This window comes from Zonotrichia leucophrys, chromosome 2, assembly GCF_028769735.1.
Source record: "Zonotrichia leucophrys gambelii isolate GWCS_2022_RI chromosome 2, RI_Zleu_2.0, whole genome shotgun sequence".
NCBI classification, from domain to species: domain Eukaryota; kingdom Metazoa; phylum Chordata; class Aves; order Passeriformes; family Passerellidae; genus Zonotrichia; species Zonotrichia leucophrys.
Window position 1 is genome coordinate 151,752,119 of NC_088171.1, and position 21,324 is coordinate 151,773,442.

The window sequence follows — 21,324 nt, forward strand, 5'->3', positions numbered from 1 at the left end:
TCCAGGCTGCTCCAAACCCCATCCAACCTGGCCTTGGACACTTCCAGGGATGGGACAGCCACAGCTTCTCTCAAATTCCATTCCAGGGCCTGCCCACCCTCACAGGGAAGAATTTCTCCCTAATATCCAACCTAAAGGTGGTCTCAGCATTTCAGCAATCCCTGCAGCTTTTCCAAACACCATTTCTGGGAGACTTCCAACCTCGGGAATTCCGACAGGTTGTTTTCACAGTTGCCTCACTAATACAGTAATTATGTGGATTATGAGAGCTAAGCAGTTATTTGCAGCCCCAAAAATTACCTAGGGAAAGACATTTAGGTATATTCCACGTCTGGCATTCCTCATGTTCAGCAGAAAATATTATAATCCTATTAAAAAGGCGAAATCCTCTGACGGTGTTTGCCTTGTTCATAATGAACAAAAAAAAAAAGAAAAAAACATGAATGGGGTGTGGCTTCTGGTTTCTGGTATTAAGTGGCCTCGAACAATATGTGTTAAATGACTGGTTCCACCTGCACAGCTGAAATGTGATCTCCCTCGCCTTAGAAAATCTTGGATGGAAGAATCTCTGCCACCACCCTGCTCTAAATCCTCTTCCCTCCTTCGCTCCGCAGGGTGGTTTTGGGGGGATGTCAACACACCTTGTTTATGGTTTCAGTTGATCTTATCTGAACCCTGAAATGTCTCCTCTTTTATGCACACCCTGTGCTGCTGCTTTGCAAGGCTGGCAACTCACCCAAAAAAAAAAAAATTAACAAGAACTAATGAGAATATTCAAACATTGTTTTGTTGAATTCCTTTTATTATTTTGTAGGAAACCACAACCTGTCCTACGGGGAGGGTTTCCCACTAATTGCTGGAAAAAAATAAAAAGACACACAATCGGCATAAATCTGCCTTGTCACAAGTTGGATTTAAAAAAAAATATCCATGTTTTAGTGTATCTGTTCAAAGGAAAATTAATACAAAAACTCTCACTCTTCAGATAAGTTTGTTGTCATAAATAAGAGGAAAAGTTCAACCAAATATTTACTTTCAGCCTGGAAATCCCGTGCCAAACTCTTTTCCTGTCCTACCTTGCCAGTTGAGGCAGTCTCAGGGTGGAGGCATCTTCACCAGCCCTGCCTCACTTGCATCCAAGCCCGGAAATCTCCAAATCCCACAAACTCCCAGGCTGCCCAATTCCACTGCAAATCCTAAAATTCCCCATCCACCTCCAGGGCAGAGTTTCAGGGACCAAGGGCTACAGGCACTGAGAGCCTGCTTGACTTAATTACTTTGAACTCTCCATATTCATTACTCTAATGAGCTCTTGATGTATCTCTCATGAATCCCAAATTTCCAGAGCTGGCAGATGCAGGAGTGAAAGATGGGATTGGATTTAAGGGTGGAGGGGTGCTGACATGACCCTGGCACGTGCTAGTGCCAAGATGTTTTGGAAGAGGATTTAAAGATCATCCCATTCCAACCCTTGCCATGGGCAGGGACGCCTTCCACTATCCCAGGTTGCTCCAACCAGGCCTTGGATACCTTCAGGAATGGGGCAGCCACAGCTTCTCTGGGAATTCCATTCCAGACCCTCACCACCCTCACAAGGAGGGATTTCTTCCCAATATCCCAATTCCTGTTTAAAGCCATTCCCTGTGCCCTGTCCCTCCACCTCTTTTCCAAAATCCCTCTCCAGCTCTCCTGGAGCCCCTTCAGGCACTGGAAGGGGTTCTGAGGTCTCCCTGGAGCCTTCTCTTCTCCAGGCTGGACATTCCCAGCTCTCCCAGCCTGGCTCCACAGAGCAGAGGGGCTCCAGCCCTTGGAGCATCTCCGTGGCCTCGTCTGGATTTGCTCCAGCATCTCCATGGGTCAGGGATGAAAGGCTCTCATGGAAGCACCAAGGATGGGTTACTCTGACGCTGAACTGCTGCTGGGAAGATGCCAGGGATTAAATCACCATGAATTTTGCCTCTTGGGACACCACAGCCCCCACCTGTCCCTCACAGAAACAAAAAATTCTCCGGAGCTGAGGTTCTCACACCAGAAAGAGAGGAATTAAACAGGTGTTCCTGCCCTTCTCCATCTCCTCCATTGATGAGGAATGTCTTTAAAAGTTAAACAGAATGCTGGAAAAACAAAGTAAAAAATAGAGAATGCCAAGCCTGACTCTGGCCTATCCCTGTGAATGGTGAGTCAGGAATCCAACCCTGCAGCTCTTTTAGAGCCATTTTCACTAAGGCACCACTCATTAGCTCATTAGTCACAGCAGCCTTATTCCTGCTAATTGATTTTACTACAATCCCCTACAATGTATGGCCAGGATCCAACATGTCTCTGCCTGGCTCAAAAACCATTACATTGGCACAGCTTTGGAGTCACTTCATCCCTCTTCCAAACCTCTGGAATATGTAAACATCAGGTGATTCCCATAACTGAGCTTCTGGAAGGTGCCCTCAGGGAAAGGACATGTGTCCCCTCGGTGGGACAAGGCTCAAAGGACCCAGCTGAGCAGAGAGTTGTGGCTTTCACACCTGGGAACGGGTGGGTTTGGCACAGATTGGAGCTGCAGGAAGTTTGGAGCTCTCTCCACATTGATTTTCACCTCGGCACTGAGCTGGAACAAAGAATCATGGAAAGGTTTGGGTTGGAAGGGACCTTCAAGATTATCCCGTTCCTAACTCCTGCCACGAGCAGGGACCCCTTCCACTCGCCCAGGTTGATCCAAGCCCCATCCAACCTGGCCTTGGACACTTCCAGGGATCCGGGGGCAGCCACAGCTTCTCTGGGAAGCTTGTGCATCACCACCCTCACAGGGAAGAATTCCTTCCCAGTATCCCATCTATCCCTGCCCTCTGGCAGTGGGAAGCCATTCCCTGTGTCCTGTCCCTCCATCCCTTGATCCAAGTCCCTCTCCAGCTCTCCTGGGGCCCCTTCAGGCACTGGAAGGGGCTCTGAGGTCTCCCTGGAGCCTTCTCATTTCCAGGTTGGGCATTCCCAGCTTTCCTAGCCTGGCTCCAGAGCAGAGGGGCTCCAGCCCTTGGAGCATCACCTTGGTCTCCTCTGGACCTGCTCCAGCATCTCCAGGTCCTTGTGATGAGGCCCTCAGAGCTGGATACAGAACTCCAGGAGGGAGTGGAGCAGAGGGAAGGAATCCCATCCCTGGACCTGCTGGTCACATTCCTTTTGATGCATCCCAGGGTTCTGCTGTGTCCTGGCTCCAACAGGCACCTGAGAGAATGTGATTAAAGCCAGACCCAGGTCAGACGGGTCAGACCACCCCACAAAGGGTTCTGTGAATCTGCTGCTCATCCCAGGTTCCCACCACACCTCGCTGTGTCCCCCTCTCTGCCCCAGCCATGTGCTGTGAGCTGCACCTGGGGCTCAGAGAAACTTTGGATGTTCCCCAGAAGAAAAAGGTAGGAACAAGATGGTTTATTTTTATAAGGAGTCCTGTTCCTTCCAGGTAATCATTCACCTGCCTTTTTATTTTTTTTTTCCCCAACCTGTTTTTCTCCCTCTCTGAATTCCATGCAGGTACCTCTTATCTCCAGGTTATTATTTAGATTAACCTCTGTGTAGCTCTTAACTCTTTCAGGGTGAGACCTGCACGTCCGTCCCTTCCCTGCCCAGTGGCCAGCACATACAGCAATCCCATGGGGGAATCTTAGAGGATTCATAATTCCTAAAATCTTAGAGGATTCATAATTCCTTAAGTGTGTTTATGTTGTACACAGAAAGGATTGATCATATATTTATAACTGGCGGGAATTTTAATTCCTTCCGTCTCAATTCTTTTCTGGCTGCCTTTTGTTCTTTTTTGCTTCTAAGCTGAGAAATTCTCCCTCCCCATCAACTCTGACTGAGGCAGCAATCACTTATTTAGAGATTATTTGCCCCATCCAGCTTTTCCAAGGCATTGTTAATGATGCAGGAATGTAAATCACTCAGTTCAGTGTAGCTGTTACCTGCCTTAATTACCCCTTGCCTTTGTTCCAGGCTTAATCCAAGGAACAGGAGATACTTTCCTACCTGAGTCACTTCTTGCTGACCCAGAAGGGAAGAACAAGGACAACACGTGTAGAACACTAAATAACCCGACTGAAAAGCACCAGCTTTGCCTCCAGGCCCTTTCCATCTCCCTCTAATCCTGCAAACTTGGCACTGGACCTGGAAATATCCACGTTTTTGGCTGCTGGGAGCTGCCCAAACCAGTAGAAAACTTAAATGAAGATTCTGCTGCCCAGGTGACAGGCTCAGTGTGTCCTGCACCAAAAAAACAGCTCAGGTATGGCCTCCAGATGCTTGAAGATTTCAGGAAGATGATTCTGATCCCAAAACTTGTGGCTTCCAGAGCATTTCACCCTGGGGAAGGTGAGGAAACCAACACGTCCCCTGTGAGGAAAGGCTGAATGGGGATTTTTCTGCCTGGAGAAGAGAAGGCTCTGAGGAGACCTCTGAGCCCCTTCCAGTGCCTAAAGGGACTCCAGGAGAGTTGGAGAGGGACTTTGGACAAGGACATGGAGTGGCAGGACAAGAGGGAATGGCTTCACAATACAAGAAGGCACCTAGGAATGTGAGGCTTGTTCCAGATGTCTGGAAAAGACCTTATCTCCTCTCATCTGATCTGTCTGTTATCAGACACTCACAACATCACCACCTGTCCTGATCCACCCCCTCTCCCTGCCCAAGCCATGGCAGAACTCAATTCTCTGAGCTTCTCCCACCATGTCCCTGTGATCCCAACATTTCATGTGACTTGGAACACGGATTTAACCCCAGGCAACACGAGGAGTTATGAGACAGATGGATTTTTTCAGCCTGGAAAATAGGATGGGAAGGGAGGGCTCAGGGGGCCCCATGGCATCTGGCATGGAAAAGGGTCAAAGGGAGGTCTGGGATGGATTTATTCCTCATCCACAGGTTCAAAATGAAGTCCTTTCTCCATCACACCCCTTAGGAGAAGGTCCTGGAATGGCTGCACTCCCATCCCGGTCCATCCCAAGGGAAGGCGCTGGCAAAACTGGGACCTGCCACTGCCACCTCCTGACAAGAGAAGAAAATGCAAATCCCTCCTCCCAGCCCATTTCCCGAGGAAGGAAGGACTTTCCAGGCTAATTGCAGTATTTTTTAAGTTTCACTGTTCCCAAAATCCTTGGTTTGTAGACACTTGGTTCCAACCTGCTTGGGGACTAGAAACCTCCAGGTGAAAATAAAATACGGAGAAAAATTCACTTTATCTGAATTGCCTTGAACAACCCAAGAGCTGAATTCCAGCAGGAGTAGCTCCACCTTGTTCTTGTAAAGAACCTGAGTGGTCACATGCAAGGTGCCACCATTCTTTGTCTACTGAGTGAATTGAACTTGATTTTCTTTTGTTTTTTGGCATCTTTCCTTTCATAGTTTGGTACTAAATGGGTGCTGCTGCTCCTGGAACTAAGCAGGTTTTACTGGTCTGAGCTCGGGTGCAGATCTCAGCCTCTGGAGCAGCAATGGGTGAGTGAATCGCCACAATCTGAGCAATGAGAGATGGAATCTGAGCCAGGAGCACTTTGGGCACCTGTGGAAAGCACCTGGTTTAGCTCTGGGTGACAAAGTGTGACAAGAATCCGTGTGAAATTCAACCCACCCAGTTGCTGGTGTTAATTGGAGCAGAGCAGAGAGCAGGGAGCTGCTCACACCTCTGTCCTCACGAGTCTGGTGCTGTTTGTGTCACATTTCTGTGCAGATTTATTAACAAGTTATTAATATCAGTCCTGGGTGGCCAGTTTTTCCCTGCATCCCACAAAAGTCACATCACGGAGACCCAGGCACCCTGTGCAACTCCTGAAATCTCATTTTCTTGGGAGATGGTAAGCAGGAAGGTTGGGACATGCTCCCACAGCCACACAAAGCACCTCCCACATTTCCATCTCCCCTTCAGGGTGACATTCCCCTCTTGCCCCCACAATCTCTCAAAATCCATGGAATGGGAAGAAAAAGGGGTGGAGAGGGTCAGCACTGGCAGAAAGGTGGAGCTCTTATTCAATCTTTTTTTTTTTTGTCTTCCTTTAGCACCCCTCCAATTTTAAATTCCAAACTCCCTTCCTACAAGCCTTTCTTGACTCTTCCAAAACGTCAAAACTCCCAAATAAATCAGCTTTTTAGAGACTCCTCTTCAGATCCAGAGCTTTTTCCTCCTCCAAAACCAATATTTGCCATGGATAGAGAGTAGTCCTGTCCAGAGAAACAACAAAGGGTAGGAGATAACCCCTCTGCTCTGCCCTCATGAGATCCCATCAGGAATACTGTATTCAGGTCTGGAGTCATGAGCACATGGACGGCAGGAATCTGCTGGAGCAGATTGAGAGGAGGCCATGGAGATGCTCCAAGGGATGGAGCCCCTCTGCTCTGGAGCCAGGCTAGGAAAGCTGGGAATGTCCAGCCTGGAGAAGGGAAGGATCCAGGGAGACCTCAGAGCCCCTTCCAGTGCCTGAAAGGGCTCCAGGAGAGGGACTTGGGACAAGGGAGGGAGTGACAGAACACTGGGAATGGCTTCCCACTGCCAGAGGGCAGGGATAGATGGGATATTGGGAAGGAATTCTTGGCTGTGAGGGTGGTGAGGCCCTGGAATGGAATTCCCAGAGAAGCTGTGGCTGCCCCTGGATCCCTGGCAGTGTCCCAGACCAGGTTGGATGGGGCTTGGAGCACCCTGGGATAGTGGAAGGTGTCCCTGCCCATGGCAGGAGGTTGGAATGAGATGATCTTTAAGGTCCCTCCCAACAAAAACCATTCCAGGCTCCTGTGATGGGAAGGCCGGAATTCTCCCACCTCAGCCCCGTTTGGGGTCTCCCATCCTGGGATGATCAGGACAACCTTGGGATGCCAGTGAGGAACATCTGAAGAGCAAATAGGAGATGTGGCACCATTTCCCTCGACTTTCCAAACAGGTGAAATAGGGAAAAGTCCATCCTGGGCCTGTGCAGAGACAGGCAGGTCCTTAGGGAACAGCAGGAGCTGGGACATGGTGACAATGTGAGGAGAAATGGGAATGCCAGGCAAGAAGGACGTGGAAGTTTCTTCTGTGCAATGTCCCCCCAGTCCCCAAAATATTCCCTGTCACCACTGGAGCCCTCCCATCCCAAAAACCACTTGCAAATCAGGCTGCAAAAATACGGATTGCAGTGGAAATAGAATCCAGCCTGGAATTAACCTGATAAAAGGATCAAAACTCCCAAGCCCATCACTGTTATTCCACATTTGTCTTAAATTCCCCAGGGAATATAATCCCCTTCTCCCATGGGATCCCATAAAGTCTTTAAACAAAAATTAGAGGGACACAACTTTGCAGAGCTGAATGTTGGGGAAAGCATGGGGGGAATCTCCAGAGCACCCAGCCCTGTGTCCGTGTGTCTGTCTGTGTGTCCGTCTGTGTGTCCGGAGGCGGGAGCAGGGCTGGATCCCTGGGAGGGCAGGAAGAGGAGCAGCTGCCCACGGACACCCACACAGGGCCCTTTTTGTGCCCAAAATAGCAGCCCGCTCCCACAAGGAAGAGCGCAGACTCCAAGGCCAAATCCCATCTCCATTCCCAGGGGGTCAGGGGCAAGTCAAGGATATTTATGAGCTATTGAAGGCAAAGACAATCCCTGCTCTTTATCCATCCCCAGGAAGAGATTCCAATGGCCCTGAGATGAAATGCAGGAATTTAACCCTCCTTTAGTCCCTCAATTTGGTCTATCCTTTTTATTTTCCAGCCCACAACCTGCAGCTCTGAGCTTGGAATACAATCCAGGCATTTTCCTTCCACACAAAACAAGAGTTAATATCTGGAATATCTGCAGAACCATCCAAAAATCTCCTTCCAAGTGTATATGCTTTTTTTTATTAATTCCATATATTTTTATTAGAGTATAAGAAACAAGATGGAACATACACTTCACTTATACTTAGGTTAATATATTTAAAGGGATGGATGCTTCTTTATCCCGTTTATCCTGTTACAATAAAGATAATACACAGTTACAAATCTCACAGATAGGAATTAGTAAAATCAGCATTTCAGGGAAACCACCTCGGATCATCCAACAAAGCTGAAATAAAACGTGCCAACTTTTTTTTAAATTTTTCTGCAACATTTTATTGGCTTTGTGTATTTTCATTTGATGGAACTGGAGGATTAGGGCTGGCAAAAAGTGCTCCCATGGAAAACGTTGGACTTGGGAATCCTCACAAGCCTTTTATTTCTCAATTTCCACAATCACAGAAAAGCTGGATGAATTAAAACCTTCAATCTGTCTCTGCTGATGACGACTCTCTGCTTTGGGTGCAATTATTTGGTTTGAGGCAGCTCATCCGCCTTGCTTTCGGAGATTTGGACTTCAAAGTTCCTCCACCAAGTCTGGCAGAAGCCAGTAGGTGGCAGGACCAACCCAGGGCTTCGCTTCCCTGGGCACCATGGGCATTCCCAAAATGCAAAACCAGGCGTTTCTGTTCCCATTCCTGTTCCACAGCCTCAGAGAGGGGTGGAATAACTCCTTCAGCATCAAGGATCCAGAGCCACCTTCAAGCCAAACAGCTGAGACCAACCAGAGCAAGGGAAAGAGCCCCAAACCTCCAGGCATCCAGATGTGCACCACATCTGCTTTTTCCAGAGGGCACGGATCCTATAACTCATCCCATGGACACACGGACACCCCCACCAGAGTTTCCCACAGGGGTGGTGGGACCACAGCCTCCTTTTATCACAGCAAATAAAGTCCCTGGGAGACAAATTCCTTCGAAAAAACCCCAACTTGAGCAAACCAACACCAATCCAGGACATCCTTGGAGCAGCAAAGTGCATCCTTGGAGCAATAATCAAACAACAAATCAATCATTTGCTCTCTTGCAGCAAGGAAGTCACATCAGGTTTGTGGTTTCCAAAAGAAATTTTTCCCTTAAAAAAAAAAATAATTCTCAAAACCAGCTGGAAGAACTGTTTGGTTCTTTGTTTTGAAGTCCTTTTCTTGGGGCAAACAGCAAACTCCCAGATCCTGGGTGGGAAGTGCTGATGCCACAATGGATTTTGAGCATTTTTAGACAATCCACAAAAAATTCGAGCCCTTGGTGTGGTGGTGGGAGATGGCAGCAGCTGCTGGTGAATTACAGCCATTTCCAGGATGGAAGCACTGAAAGCATTTTCTCAGGAACACGCTCCAAAGTGGGCAGGAATTTCACTTTAGTTCTTAAATTTCAGTAAAAACTCTTCCAGGATATTTTATGCTTCTAGGGAGCCAAACCTCCTCCCCTCATAACTTCTTGTCTTGTCAGAACAGGTGAATATCTGAATTTTCTGCTCAGATTTTGATCTCTTAATTTCCATAGTCCACAGAAACACATCCAAAGCACTTCAGGGCTGTCCCACCACGGCCTTTAAATTCCAAATCCAGCACTTGGATCAACAACCCACCCACCAGTCTGAACACTTCATAAATCCCATTGCTTTTCCTACTTATTGCCTTATTAATAATTATTTTAATTACTTCACCTGCCCATTTTTAGGCCTGGGTTTTACAACAGATGAGGTTCTCACCAAGTTTTTCATTCTGGGGATTTGGAGGCAAAAAATAAAACCTAGAGTAGGACCAGGAATAGTGAGAGTTGGCATGACTGATGAGAAAGTGCTTGGGATTCAACTGTGACAAGCTGTCAACCCCCTCCCTCTCTCAAACACACATGGATCCATCCAAATGTCGTTTTTGCCAGGAAAGGAAATACTGAAAATATCCCTTTTTTCCATATTCTAGATTAGAGTACATGGGAAGGAAGAGACAAAAAGAGAGCGAGGAAGAAAAACTAATCTCCTTGTGAAATTTATCCAACCAACCCTCAGCTCACTCCCCTGGCAATTCCATGAATGTAATTTGTTATTTTTTGGGATAAGCAGCCTCTGGATGCTCCTCCCATGAGCCTGGCACAACCAAATCCTTGGCACTGGCCAAGGAATTTCAAGAAAGGAAGGAGATGGTCGTGGATGAGACAACCAGGGCCCTTGGAGGAGACAACCAGGTCTTCAGCCCATGGGGTTGTCCAGCGTGGCACCGTCAGGATCCTCATAAAAGCATGGAGGGACATCAGGACACAGCTGATGGCTTTGAAGTTCAGCTCTTTGCTAAAGGTAATCGGGTCCCAAACCAACCCCAAAACCTTTTTGCAGGTGGCCAGAAAAGACAGAGCCTCCCTAAATTCAATGTAGAGTGCTCTGGTGTCACCGCAAGTGCTGAAGGACAAATGAACCCAAAAAACAAGGTTTTGGACCCATTTGGGAGGAAGGCTGAGGCACGGGGAAGCTGGGGAATATTCATCTCAGTTTAGGAGGTTTTTCCCCAATTTTCCCTGTGCCCCACGTGTATAGCAGAGGTTTGTGGGGCACCTCGGGCCCCAAGGTCCCAGGAGGATGCATTATCCAAAGGAAGGCACATCCAAGGACCAGCACAAGTGATGCATTCTTCCCAAATTAACCCCTAAATTGCAGCTCACATCCCACTGGCCCATCCCTCCTGTTGGAAAAGCTGTCATTAACATCTCTGTGCCTTTAATTAAAATAGGAGAAGGGAGGGAGGGGAAAAACAACATAAAACCACTTTTGTTACCAACATTTCTGTACAATTCTGCAACCACCTTTCATTCATCCCTACCTGAAGGGGGAACAGAGGTGGGAACTGAAAGTTTGTGGAGCTTTTGTTTGGGTTTTGACACAGAATAGGAGAAGCAGGTACAAGGCATGGCTGAAATGTGCCAACACCTGGGTTTGGCTGCTAGAAATAGAAGAAAAATAAAAGCCCAGTGCTGATCAATCAGCGGAAGTGACAAAGAGCTTGAACTTGGCAGTTTAAGGCTGAATTCTGGCTTGGTTTGTGGCGAGCAGGTCCACAGGCAAGCAGAGTAGGCAGGACAGAAGACAGAGAGGGCAGGAGACAGCTGAAAACTTCTAGGAAAAACCTTGCCAAAACACCTGGGAAGATCCTGGGAGCTGAGGGACAGCAGATGTGGAAGGATGGGTGGTGAAGTCACCTCCAGCAGTCCATGGGCACCATCAGGCATTGAAGGTTGGACCTAAAATTCTGGGTATTGACATCTTCTCCTCTGACTCCACCACATTTTTCAGACCTGTTGCCCATTCAGGTATCACCATTGTGGTGGTCACCACGACAAGTCCAAAGTGGGGAAACTGAGGCACCAAGTCTTTGTAAAATGCAGATTCACTTCAGAGTCCTCCTGCCAGGGTCATTGCTCCGTTAGAGTTGACTCAGACCCCAAAACCTGGCATTTATCAGTAAAATGCATCTGGAAGAAGTCACTCCCAAGGGAGGTGGAACAAGCTGGCCCGGAAGTTTTTATCAGGAAGGACAGCAACAGGGAGGAGAGATGGATTTGCTGCTCACAACTGGAAAGGATGTGGAGATGAAGCACCCAAAAGCTGCTCGAGAGGGTGAGGGACCCTCTTGCTGAGTACCAACATTGGGATTTTCCATGAAAGAGTTCCTAATCCCTGGAGCAAGGAAACACACACACGTCCCATCTCAGGTAACAACAGGAGCAAGTTTATTCAGGTCTGGCACTTACAGAACTTGGAAGGACAAGGTACACGGTATTGGTTTTCCAGAAAAGTCAGCCCAGGATCAGAAGAAACGAGACTATTTTATAAAAAGAGACTGCAGCTGCGAGGGGCCAGGAATGTGTCTCCCTTTGGATCCTGCATTCCCTCTGCCTGTGCCACCCATGTGCTGGAGCAGACCTGATGGTGCTTGGGGTGAATCTGTTCTCTGTGAGTCCCAGCCTGGTTTAACCAACTTTAGAAATTAGGGGAGGTGGGAGGGGGGATTATTAATAGGTAGAAAAAGCAGAAACCCTTCCAAAAATCATCCACCTCGGCGAAGGAGGAGCGAGAGTGCAGCGGGAGACGTCCACAGGAGGAGGAGAACAAGCTCAGCCAAACCACCCAGGTCCTCCAACTCGCTTGGAAGAGCAAAAAAAGTCTGGGAAACAATCACCTTGGAAGCCTGCTGAGAAGTAGAGGATCTCCTTGCAGACAGCAACAGAGAAGATATTGGCTAACGAGACCCGTGGGAGGCGGCCCTTCCTCGGGCAGCCCCATCACTGGCGAGCCCAGAGGACGTAGATGAAGCTGATGAGGATTCCCAAGGCCAGGATGGTGGAGCTGGCTCGGACGCTGCTGGAACCGCTGATGTTGCAGAGGAAGGAGTCGCAGCAGTAAACGGAGGCGGCCGCAATCCCCAGGTTGATGCCGGCGCTGGGGCAGATGGGAGAGCATCCCTTGGAGATGGACTGGCCGGATTTGCCGCCTGGATTTGGGGTGGCGGGGAGAGGAAGGAAAAGAGGTAGGTTTAGAATGTGGGGTTTTTTTTTCTGATCACCTGCTCTGCAAAGGAATTTCAGGGTGGTGCAGGTGGCACAGGGTGGATGAAGTGCTCTGGAGGGGATGAAGTGGTTCTCAGAGACAGGAATCCCAGCCAGCCCATCTTATCAAGGATCACCCCTGATAAGCTCACACAAACACCCCAGAGACCACACAACACCCCAGGGACACCCTTTTGGATTGGTCAATGTTCAGCAACAATAGCTCCTGTGAGGAATCCCAAAAATGCCTCTTGAGCTTCACTCTGGGGCTCCTCAAGGGAGACAGGGAGCACTGGGGAGACACCTGGGAGCCAAGGCTGCATTTTACAGAGAGGCACAGCCCATGTTAAGAGGAAAGAGGAAACCATTAGCAGTGGCTACGAAGGGAAGTTTATAGAAGCTCCCAGTCTCTGTTTGTGCACATCTGACCCACCCACGCTGTAGACTTGGGCATGAAATTCTCCCACTCCTGCCAGGGAGAGCCAGGATGGGCTCCGATTCCTGCAAAGGTTCCAGGAGATCTGCCAGAGCATCCTGCCTCCCTCAGCACAGCAGCTGGGAAGGACAGAACCCACCCCAAATCTCTCCAGGCACACAGGAAGGAAACCCACAACCCTCCCTTCCCGCCTCATCCACAGAAAGTGAAGCAAAGGCTGGGACTCGGGGACAAAGAACCCAAGCAGGAGGCAAAAAAATCAGCAGGAGCAGCAACCCTGGAGCTTCCCACACAGGGAGCCTGCAGCATCCTCCACGCTTTCACTTATTCATCAGCAAACTCCCCGCCCCCAGCAGCCTGAAATTCCCCCCGGAGTGGCGGGCATCGGTGCAGGCACGTGGGCTTTAACGTGACTCCTCCTGGCAGCGCGTCCCTCCTCACAATCCCCGTGGGATGGTCCGACACACTCAGTTGCTAAGCAGAACTTTCCTTTTTTTTTTTTTTTCTTTGGTGTTTTTCCCCCCCAACCCAACCAGAAGAAGGCAAAGCCTCGCTGCAGCTCAGCAGGTGACCCAGGAGAGAAGGCAGGAGGGGCAGGAGGAGGTGCTGTCAGCACTCACCGAGTCCCACTCCGACGTACGTCGTCACGCAGTGGTTTTCATTCTCTCCACACTGGACAGGCGTCAGGCAGGCCCAGTTGGAGGAGGCATCCGAGCAGGAAAAGCAGACGAGCGTGTGGGCTGCGAGAGAAAGGCAAACCTCATTTAGGAGCTGGTGGGAAGATGTCCTCACTTGGAGGTCCCCACCTCTGTCCCACGGCATGTCTCGCATCTGCCCACAGCCACGTTTTTGGTTTCACTTTTATCAACCTGCAACAGGGGATTTTTTTTTCCCAAAAAAATTGGCCAAGCAAAGTGTTCAAGCCTCAGGGAGGCATTTAAAGCTCTTATCTGCTAAAGCTGATACAACCACACAGCCTGGTACTTTCTGTCACCACCCTGTTTGCACCAAGAGTGTGCCCAAGCTACAGCTGCCAACTTTAAACCAAACTCCAGAGGAGAAATTTTTGAGGTTTGGGATCATTCAGCTCAGCCACCATGGACATGATGTCCCTGCCTGGGGCAGGGAGGTTGGAACTGAATGATCTTAAGTCCCTTCCAAGCGAAACCATTCTGACTTTATGATGCTGTGACACTGATGGGAAATGCTCCAGGTGTGACCACAGGTTCAAACTTTCCATGACCCAGCTTTGGGCACCAAGATCAGGCTATGCTTGAACTGCCACATGAGGTAGAAATTATTTTTCAGCTCAAGATCTGCAGACCAGCAGGTCCTCTAAAATTATAGAATCATGGAATCATTTCAGGAAAAGACCTCAAAGATCTTTGAATCCAACCATTAACCCAGCACTGCCAAATTCCAGCACTAAACCAAGTCTTTAGGCAACACAGCTGCACAATTTTTTCAACGCTTCCAAGGATGGTGATTCCACCAGTGTTCCAAAATTTGACCAGTGAAGAAATTTTTTCCCCATTTCCAAACTAAACCTCCCCCAGAGCAACTTGAGGCCATTTAAGGCTTATCCTACAGCAGCAGGATGGATTAGCTGGCTCCCATCCCTCATCCCTCACAAAGAGGAATGATGAGAAAACAGCATTTGGGGTGGGAAATGGTTGTGGAAGCAGCTTGGACCAGAGACTCAGCAAGGCCACGGGCACTTTGATCTCTGTATTTTACACACAAGAGCATCACATCCACGCTGCAGTTGTTGACCTACATATGCAGACAGATCAGGTCTGTTCCCAATCTTCCATGGACTCGGGATTTTGGAGCTCCCAGGCAGCCTTTCCACGAGGCACTGCCTTCCCCTTTCTTTATTTATGGGATGCAAAACAGAGCGGGGGCTGATTGAGGGTGGGAAGTGTGAGGCAGCCCCATGGATTATCAAAAATCACAGGATGGTTTGGGTTGGAAGGCAGCTTCAGGATCATCCAGTTCCATCCCACTGCCACGGACAGGGACACCTCCCACTATCCCAGGTTGCTCCAAGCCCCATCCAACCTGGTCTGGAAGACTTCCAGGGATGGGGCAGCCACAGCTTCTCTGGAAAACCTGTGCCAGGGTCTCACCACCCTCACAAGGAAGAATTCCTTCCTAATATCTAAACTAATCCTACTCTCTTTCAGTTTGAACCCATTCCTGCTTGTCCTATCCCTCTCCAGCTTTCTTGTGGACCCCCTTGGTATATTTTCCTAAGGAATTGAAGCCCTGGAAAAGCTCTCTGAGGCTCAGCAGCTCCTGACATGGATATTTTGAAGAATTATTATTTGGACAAATATTGCTCAGCATCTGCCCCACTCTGCCACAGGACTGTTCTTCTCATTCCTGCTTCTCTCAGGAAAATAAAAGGCTTCTACAAGAAAAAATGAGAAAAAAAAATAACAATTGCTCTCAGAGGAATGACTTTTGAGCAGCCACAGCCGAGGAGGGGAAAGAAAACAAAATATAATCTCAGGGAAACAGATTAAAGTGGGTTAGTGGGAGATCTGAATGTCACAGCAGAGCAGCCAAATCTCTGCTTTGGAATGGAAGCCAAGACCACAAAAACCCCCAAGCAGGAATTTCCTGGATCCTCACTCTGGAAACAACCCCCACAACAAACCCGGGTTACCTGAGCATGCCAAGGCAGCCACCACAACCCACAGCACCGGGATTACAGGGCCACCAGCTGAGTCAACACCTCCAGGAGAGATTCCTCGGTGGATCTCTGCGTTTAGGAGACGGGGAGGAGGAGGAGGAGGATGGGACCAGCCACTGAGTCACTGCCCCTCGCTGGGCTGGCCACAGCTCCATGTGGGACCTCAGAGTCTTGCTCCCAAGTCTCAGGTGACCCGTCCCAAACTCTTTTACCTCACAACCACCCCGAGGAGGTGAATTGACTCATCCCAGGAATCTTCAGCAATCAGGAATGATGTGGATTACAGGCTTCCTGCACAGGACAGATGTCCCCATGGGTGTTTGCTCACTGCACTGAAGGCACCGAGTGGTGCAATGCTGTTCATTTAAGGTTCCAGGAGCAAACGCACCAGAAATCTTTGGACATGACATAAAAGTGCTGTTGGGCATGAAATTCTCTGCCACGTGACTCAATCCCTGCTCCTGCCACTGCATGTCCTACCTGTCCCCGTGTTTTTCATTGTCACACCTACCCATTACCCCTTGTCTTAACAGAAAAAAAAAATCCTTCCAGCAGAGGCAGAGTTTAAGAAAGGAAATATTGAAATATTCAGGCACTTTCTGCCCCCAAAAAAACATCCACTGCAGAGTTAGGAGAGCACAAATAGGCTGAGTGGTTTAAACAAAAGGCACAAGAGGGGTGGCAGAAATAATTTCATGCAGCTATAGACGGAGCAAGAGTTGGAGCTCAAGGTTACAAGAAAAAAAGGGGAAAAAAAATCACAAGACTGAACAATGCAAAAGAGAAGCCTTGTTTTCACCAGTGGAAGAATTCATGTGTTTGTTTGTTTGCTGCTTAGCTTCTCGGAGGAACAAAGGGCTCCCAAAACAGAACAGGGCATTTGGGGGAATTCCTAGAGATAAGAGGTTGAATCATTCTTGCAAAGACAAGGGGGAAAAAGGCCTTTAAAAGCCCACTTTGGAGCTCGTCAGCCCCAGGAAAATGCTGTTGCTTCGGCAGCTTTCCCATTCAGCCCCGATGTCGCTTTTCCATTCTCTTAGGCAAAATCCTTATCAAGATCCACAGGCAAGATCTTTGAGCAGGAGGTAAAGCTTTTCTGTGAAATCCCCCCAGGACATGCTGGAAGTGTTTGGGGATAAAACCACCTGCAGCAAACCCTTTTGCCTGAATAAAAACTTACTTTTAAAGCTGAAGGGGTTGTGCTTTTTTGGGGGGGGATGAAACCCTTTACTGCCTTGGCCTTGGCCGCTGGAACTGAGCCCAAGCCAGTTGGGCTCTGCCGAGACCCAATGCTTTAACAGCCGGATCCCACTGGGAGGGAGGAATTGGAAAGGGCAGCAAACAGCCAGTTTCACCTCAGAAAACAAGAAGGGATCCTGCTTGCTGAGCAGGGGCTGGGAAAGCTCAGAACTCTCCCGTTTGCCTCTTTGTTTCGTTTCTCCCATATGGGAACAATACGTGGTTTCGCACGGCCCCGAGGAGTTTGGAATAGTGAGGGATGGAGTCCGTGGGGAAGGAGGGGATGGCAGGCCCTGAGACTTGGGCAACTTGGCAGCTTAACACACAACAACAGGAACCGCGTTCTCCCAGGTTCGGCAGCAGCCCCTCACAGGGCATTGTCCCCTTAGGGGTCATCGCGCCTCGAAGGATGCTCGGAGGGGGCAGCAGGAGCCAGAATCACGAGTGGCTCTGCCCTGACTTTGCTCCATCAGCCATTGCCGGGGCTGGGCTGCCTCTCCCCTCCACCCCCCTTCCTTCCCCTCGGCTGCATCTCAGCCCATCCCAGCGCCGTTATCCCGGCTGGCTGCGCCGAAAAAGGGGAGCGGAGCCGGCCCTGCTCTTTGTTCGAGCTGCAACTGGGAAAAGCTCCAGCATATCCACCCGCACAGCCGGAGATGCTCACCTATTCATACAGGCGGGGCAGCCCTGAAGTTCCTGCTCCAGGAGGGACATTGCTGCGAGGCACATCTTGGGAAGACACCCCCGCATCTCGCTCCGAACCATAACGCGGCTCAGCGCCGCGGCCCCGACCCCTTTTCAACCCTTATATCCCCAAAACACCTCCAACTTCCACAGCCTACCCTCCCACACGCATCGCTCCCCCAACCCCCAATTTGTTCTCTAACGCAGGGCTGGCGAGGGACCGGGGGACCTGCAGGGCAGGCGATGGTGGTGGGAGCATCCCCTTCCCTTACCTCTCTCCACGCACAGCACCGCGGCCAGCACAGCGAGCAGGAGCGCCTTCATGGTGCGGACGATGTGGCCGGAGAGATGCGCAGGGCGGCTGGAGGAGCGCAGGGCTGGCGGCAGGGCCGGGCGCCGGGGGTGGGGAAAGGGCGGCGGCTCCGCCCCGCGGGCCGGGCCCGGCCCCCGCGCCGCCTCCCCCCTCCGCCTCCCCGGCCACGCCTTGTTTCGTTTCCCCGCTAGGGAGAACCGGGGCCGGGAAAGCGGCGGTGGGAAGTGCGTGTCGGCGTGGCAGTGGCTGGCCAAGGGGGAACAGAGCCAGGTTTCCCCTAGCCGTGCCCCAAGAGGCTTTTACCAGCCCTTTTTCGGGTCCCCTGTGTTTCCCTGAAGGAAGAGACGGGAGTAGGGGGCTGCGTCTGTGCTCGACCCCACTCATACAAGTCAAATCCTTCCAACTCAGCTTATTCTGGGATTCCGTGGTTTTCTGACTCCCTCTACCCACAGGACCTGCTGATTTCCTGCCTCCCTTCCCTCCTCCGTGCATCTCCTCTCACAGATCCCCTGAGCTGCACACACACATAGTCCTCCACGCATTCCAAACCACCCCGTCCTCACACATTCCCTGTATCCAGGGCTCCCTGCATGGATCTCCTGCAGGCGAGACTCCCCCGGATACAGAAGCTGTCCCTGCATTCAACACCCCCTCTTCAGATCTGACCCCTCTGCACGCACAGCCCCCGCTCACGATCCAAGCACATAAAGAACCAACTCGCCCATCTGTTAACCAGAGCCTAAATTGGATTAGACATACAGGATTGAGAAGCTTGAAGGGCCCAGCAGCTGGGGTGGTATGGAGCAGCCTGGGCTGCTTGGCAGGAAGAGTCTTCAGACTGTAAATAAGTCCCCTGATGTTGGAGTGTCCCGAATTCAGTAGGTCCCATGGAAATAACTAAATCCTCTAGGAAATGAGCTGCAGGAGGGGCAGTGGGGGAGGGCCCCTGTGAAACTGGCTGTAAGGAAAGCCTGGCAATGGAGGATAAGGCTGGTGAGCCAGCAGGAAACAAGCAGGCTTGACAAACTCTGTGCCACAGATGGGTTTAATTCTGCAGAGTCAGCATTTCTTGGCGAATGCATCTGTCAGGAGAAATTCCGGCTCCTGTCTTGTCGGAGGCATTCAGAGCACTCTGCTTGGGAAGCAAACCCATGCCTGCAAACTCCTGCTTCCCTTTTCTTTCCCGTGGCTCAGTTTTATTTGTCACTGCCAGATATTCTAGCAGAAACTGACTTCCGAGCAGTTTCTGTGGTCTCATATCTTCCTCTGGAACAGGCTGCTGGGACAAACCAATTACTGAAAAAATGGGAAGTTTCAGCTTTGTGGTAACTTGAAAAAACATAGTTCAGACACATTTACAAAACCTCTGTTTTATACAGGCTGAGGGTGTAGATTTTGGTTGGATATTGGGAAGGAATTCTTCCCTGTGAGGGTGGTGAGGCCGTGGTACGGGTTTCCCAGAAAAGCTGTGGCTGCCCCATCCCTGGAAGTGTCCAAGGCCAGGTTGGATGAGGCTTGGAGCAACCTGGAATAGTGGAGGGTGTTCCTGTCCATGGCAGGAGGCTGGAACTGCATGATCTTTAAGATCTTTTCCAACCCAGATTTAGGATTCTTATGTTACACTCTCCTCATCCTCAGGATCTACAGCTTCCAGGATTTCTCCAACACTTAAATTTAACATTATCATCCCCCCCTTTTTTTTTTTTTTCCTGGAGAGGGTCTGTCTGCTGATAAGAAGGAACAGGGAAGACCTAAGAGTCACAGAGGTCACAACCCAGCACGGGATCTGGAGTCACCCTGATAGTGCTGGAATGGCTGGGCGGGGACAGCACTAATGACAGGATGCTGCAAAAGGAAGAGGTGACCAGAGCCACCAAGGACCAGTTTTCTGTGGTGGGGATTACACCAGGTGAGGAAGGAAGCCCTTCTGAGAACCTGGTGATCCTTTTGGGTCCCTTCCAACTGAGAATATTTTATATTCTCTGGTCTAAGATCATCTCCCACCTCCCCACAAGGTTGTTGTGTGGGACAGACTCAACACAGCAACTCTGCTGGCAGAGATTTCTGTTCTAGCCCAGCCCACAAAACACTGCCCTGAGTGCTCCAGCCTCTTCTTGCAAGTTTGGAGGTCACTGAAGGACTTTATTGAACCATTGGCTTACTACTGTGAGTGCCAGGCCAAAAAGTATTTCTTCACAAAAAGAAGGGTGAAGCAAGAGAGGCAGCAGGGGTAGAGTCCAGCGCCAGGAATGTGACACGTGCTGGGAAAAGGTGGAGACAGCTATAAAAACACACTTGAGGGAGAAGGAGATAAGGAGGTGGCTGGATCACAGGGCAAACTGGTGCTGGGGTAAATACTTCATTGCTGTGGCATGCAGGGTACAGTTAAAATCAGGAAATGATGAGTGTGGCAGGACCCTTGATGGGTGGGGGCAGCAGAGATGGTGCAGAAATTAAACCTAGACTAACTAGGCCTGCAGGGGTTTGATGTTGAACTAGACGAGTTAAAGTTTGTCATTGAGGGTCAGTAAAAGCTTGCTCAGCTTCAGGTGGGACATGAGAGGTTCTTTCCCTACCACACTTCTGTTTCAGGGTTTGTGTGAGACTTCCTGGGCCTGGCAGTGCATGTGAGAGGCACCAACCCCAGAGGAATTTGCAAATGAGATGTTTCCCCTGTCAGTGGAGCAGAACTGCTCAAACAGCTTTCCTCCAATGACACACGAAGGGGACAGAGGCCTTTTTTTTTTAGTAATTGCATCATGCTCTGGAGTTGGGAATTGTTCAGGTTTCTTCCAGAGAGGTTTGGAATTGCTCTCACCTGCAAAAACGTGGAGGATCAGTTTGACAGAGGACTGGGAGGACGTGAGGGAGCAGGAACGCAGCACCTCCATCCTCGCTGCTTCCTCTCATCCCCAAAATTCTCTTTGTCTGGAGCACTTTCCTGCAACAAAGTGCTTTTCCAGGTGCTGGCACAGCCCCCAAAACTCCATGGAATGCTGCAGCTGGATCCCTGGAATCCCTGGAATTCCTGCTTCCACCATCCTGCTCCACATGGCTGAATGAGAGGCCTGACTCCATATCCCGGCCCAACTCCATATCCCAGCCCTTCCTCCTCATCCCACCCTGGATGTTTCCTCCTCCTGAATCCCTCCTGATCTCTCTGGATCAAAGTTGTCCAGGAGACCCTCAGGATCATATTTGGAGCACCCAAGGATGCTCCAGACACAGATTTTTCCGTGGACAAACCAAGCTGCAGGTTATTCTTTGCTGTCTGTGGTGCCCAACAGGTCACTCTCCTCTACCACACCTCTGCTGCATCCTGTGGGGAAAAATTGAGATTTCTCTCAGGTAGCCTCTGAGATTCCTGAAAATTCCTGAAATAAAGGTGCCCAATCAGATCTTTGGGCCACACCATTTATTATATTTTTTACAGATAAAGGAATAAAACTTCTATCTGCCCCCTCCAATCACAACCTGCAGCAGAATTTGGCTGTCAGGTGGATGAACTTTCACTTCTGGCTGACATCCACGTTTAGTTTTCCCTTCTCTCCCCGAGCCTGGAGCCTGAGGTGAAAGTGGATTGCTGTCTGG

General features: G+C 49.9%; 1 protein-coding gene across 1 annotated transcript; it reads right to left on the bottom strand.

Moving 5' to 3' along the window:
- Positions 1-7,823: 7,823 nt before the first annotated feature.
- LOC135444701 (lymphocyte antigen 6E) lies at positions 7,824-17,839 on the bottom strand. Its single transcript, XM_064706767.1, has 3 exons — positions 17,693-17,839; positions 13,420-13,539; positions 7,824-12,308 (listed from the first exon to the last, which is right to left on the bottom strand). The coding sequence occupies exons 1-3, from the start codon at positions 17,742-17,744 to the stop codon at positions 12,100-12,102; spliced, it is 381 nt and encodes a 126-aa protein (XP_064562837.1). The 5' UTR covers positions 17,745-17,839; the 3' UTR covers positions 7,824-12,099.
- Positions 17,840-21,324: the final 3,485 nt, after the last annotated feature.

Coding starts and splice junctions, on each gene's coding strand:
- LOC135444701 (XM_064706767.1), bottom strand. CDS start 17,744: ATGAAGGCGCTCCTGCTCGCTGTGCTGGCCGCGGTGCTGTGCGTGGAG. Junction 13,540..17,692: donor GGTGCTGTGCGTGGAGAGAG/GTAAGGGAAGGG, acceptor TTTCTCTCGCAG/CCCACACGCTCGTCTGCTTT. Junction 12,309..13,419: donor GTACGTCGGAGTGGGACTCG/GTGAGTGCTGAC, acceptor CCCCAAATCCAG/GCGGCAAATCCGGCCAGTCC.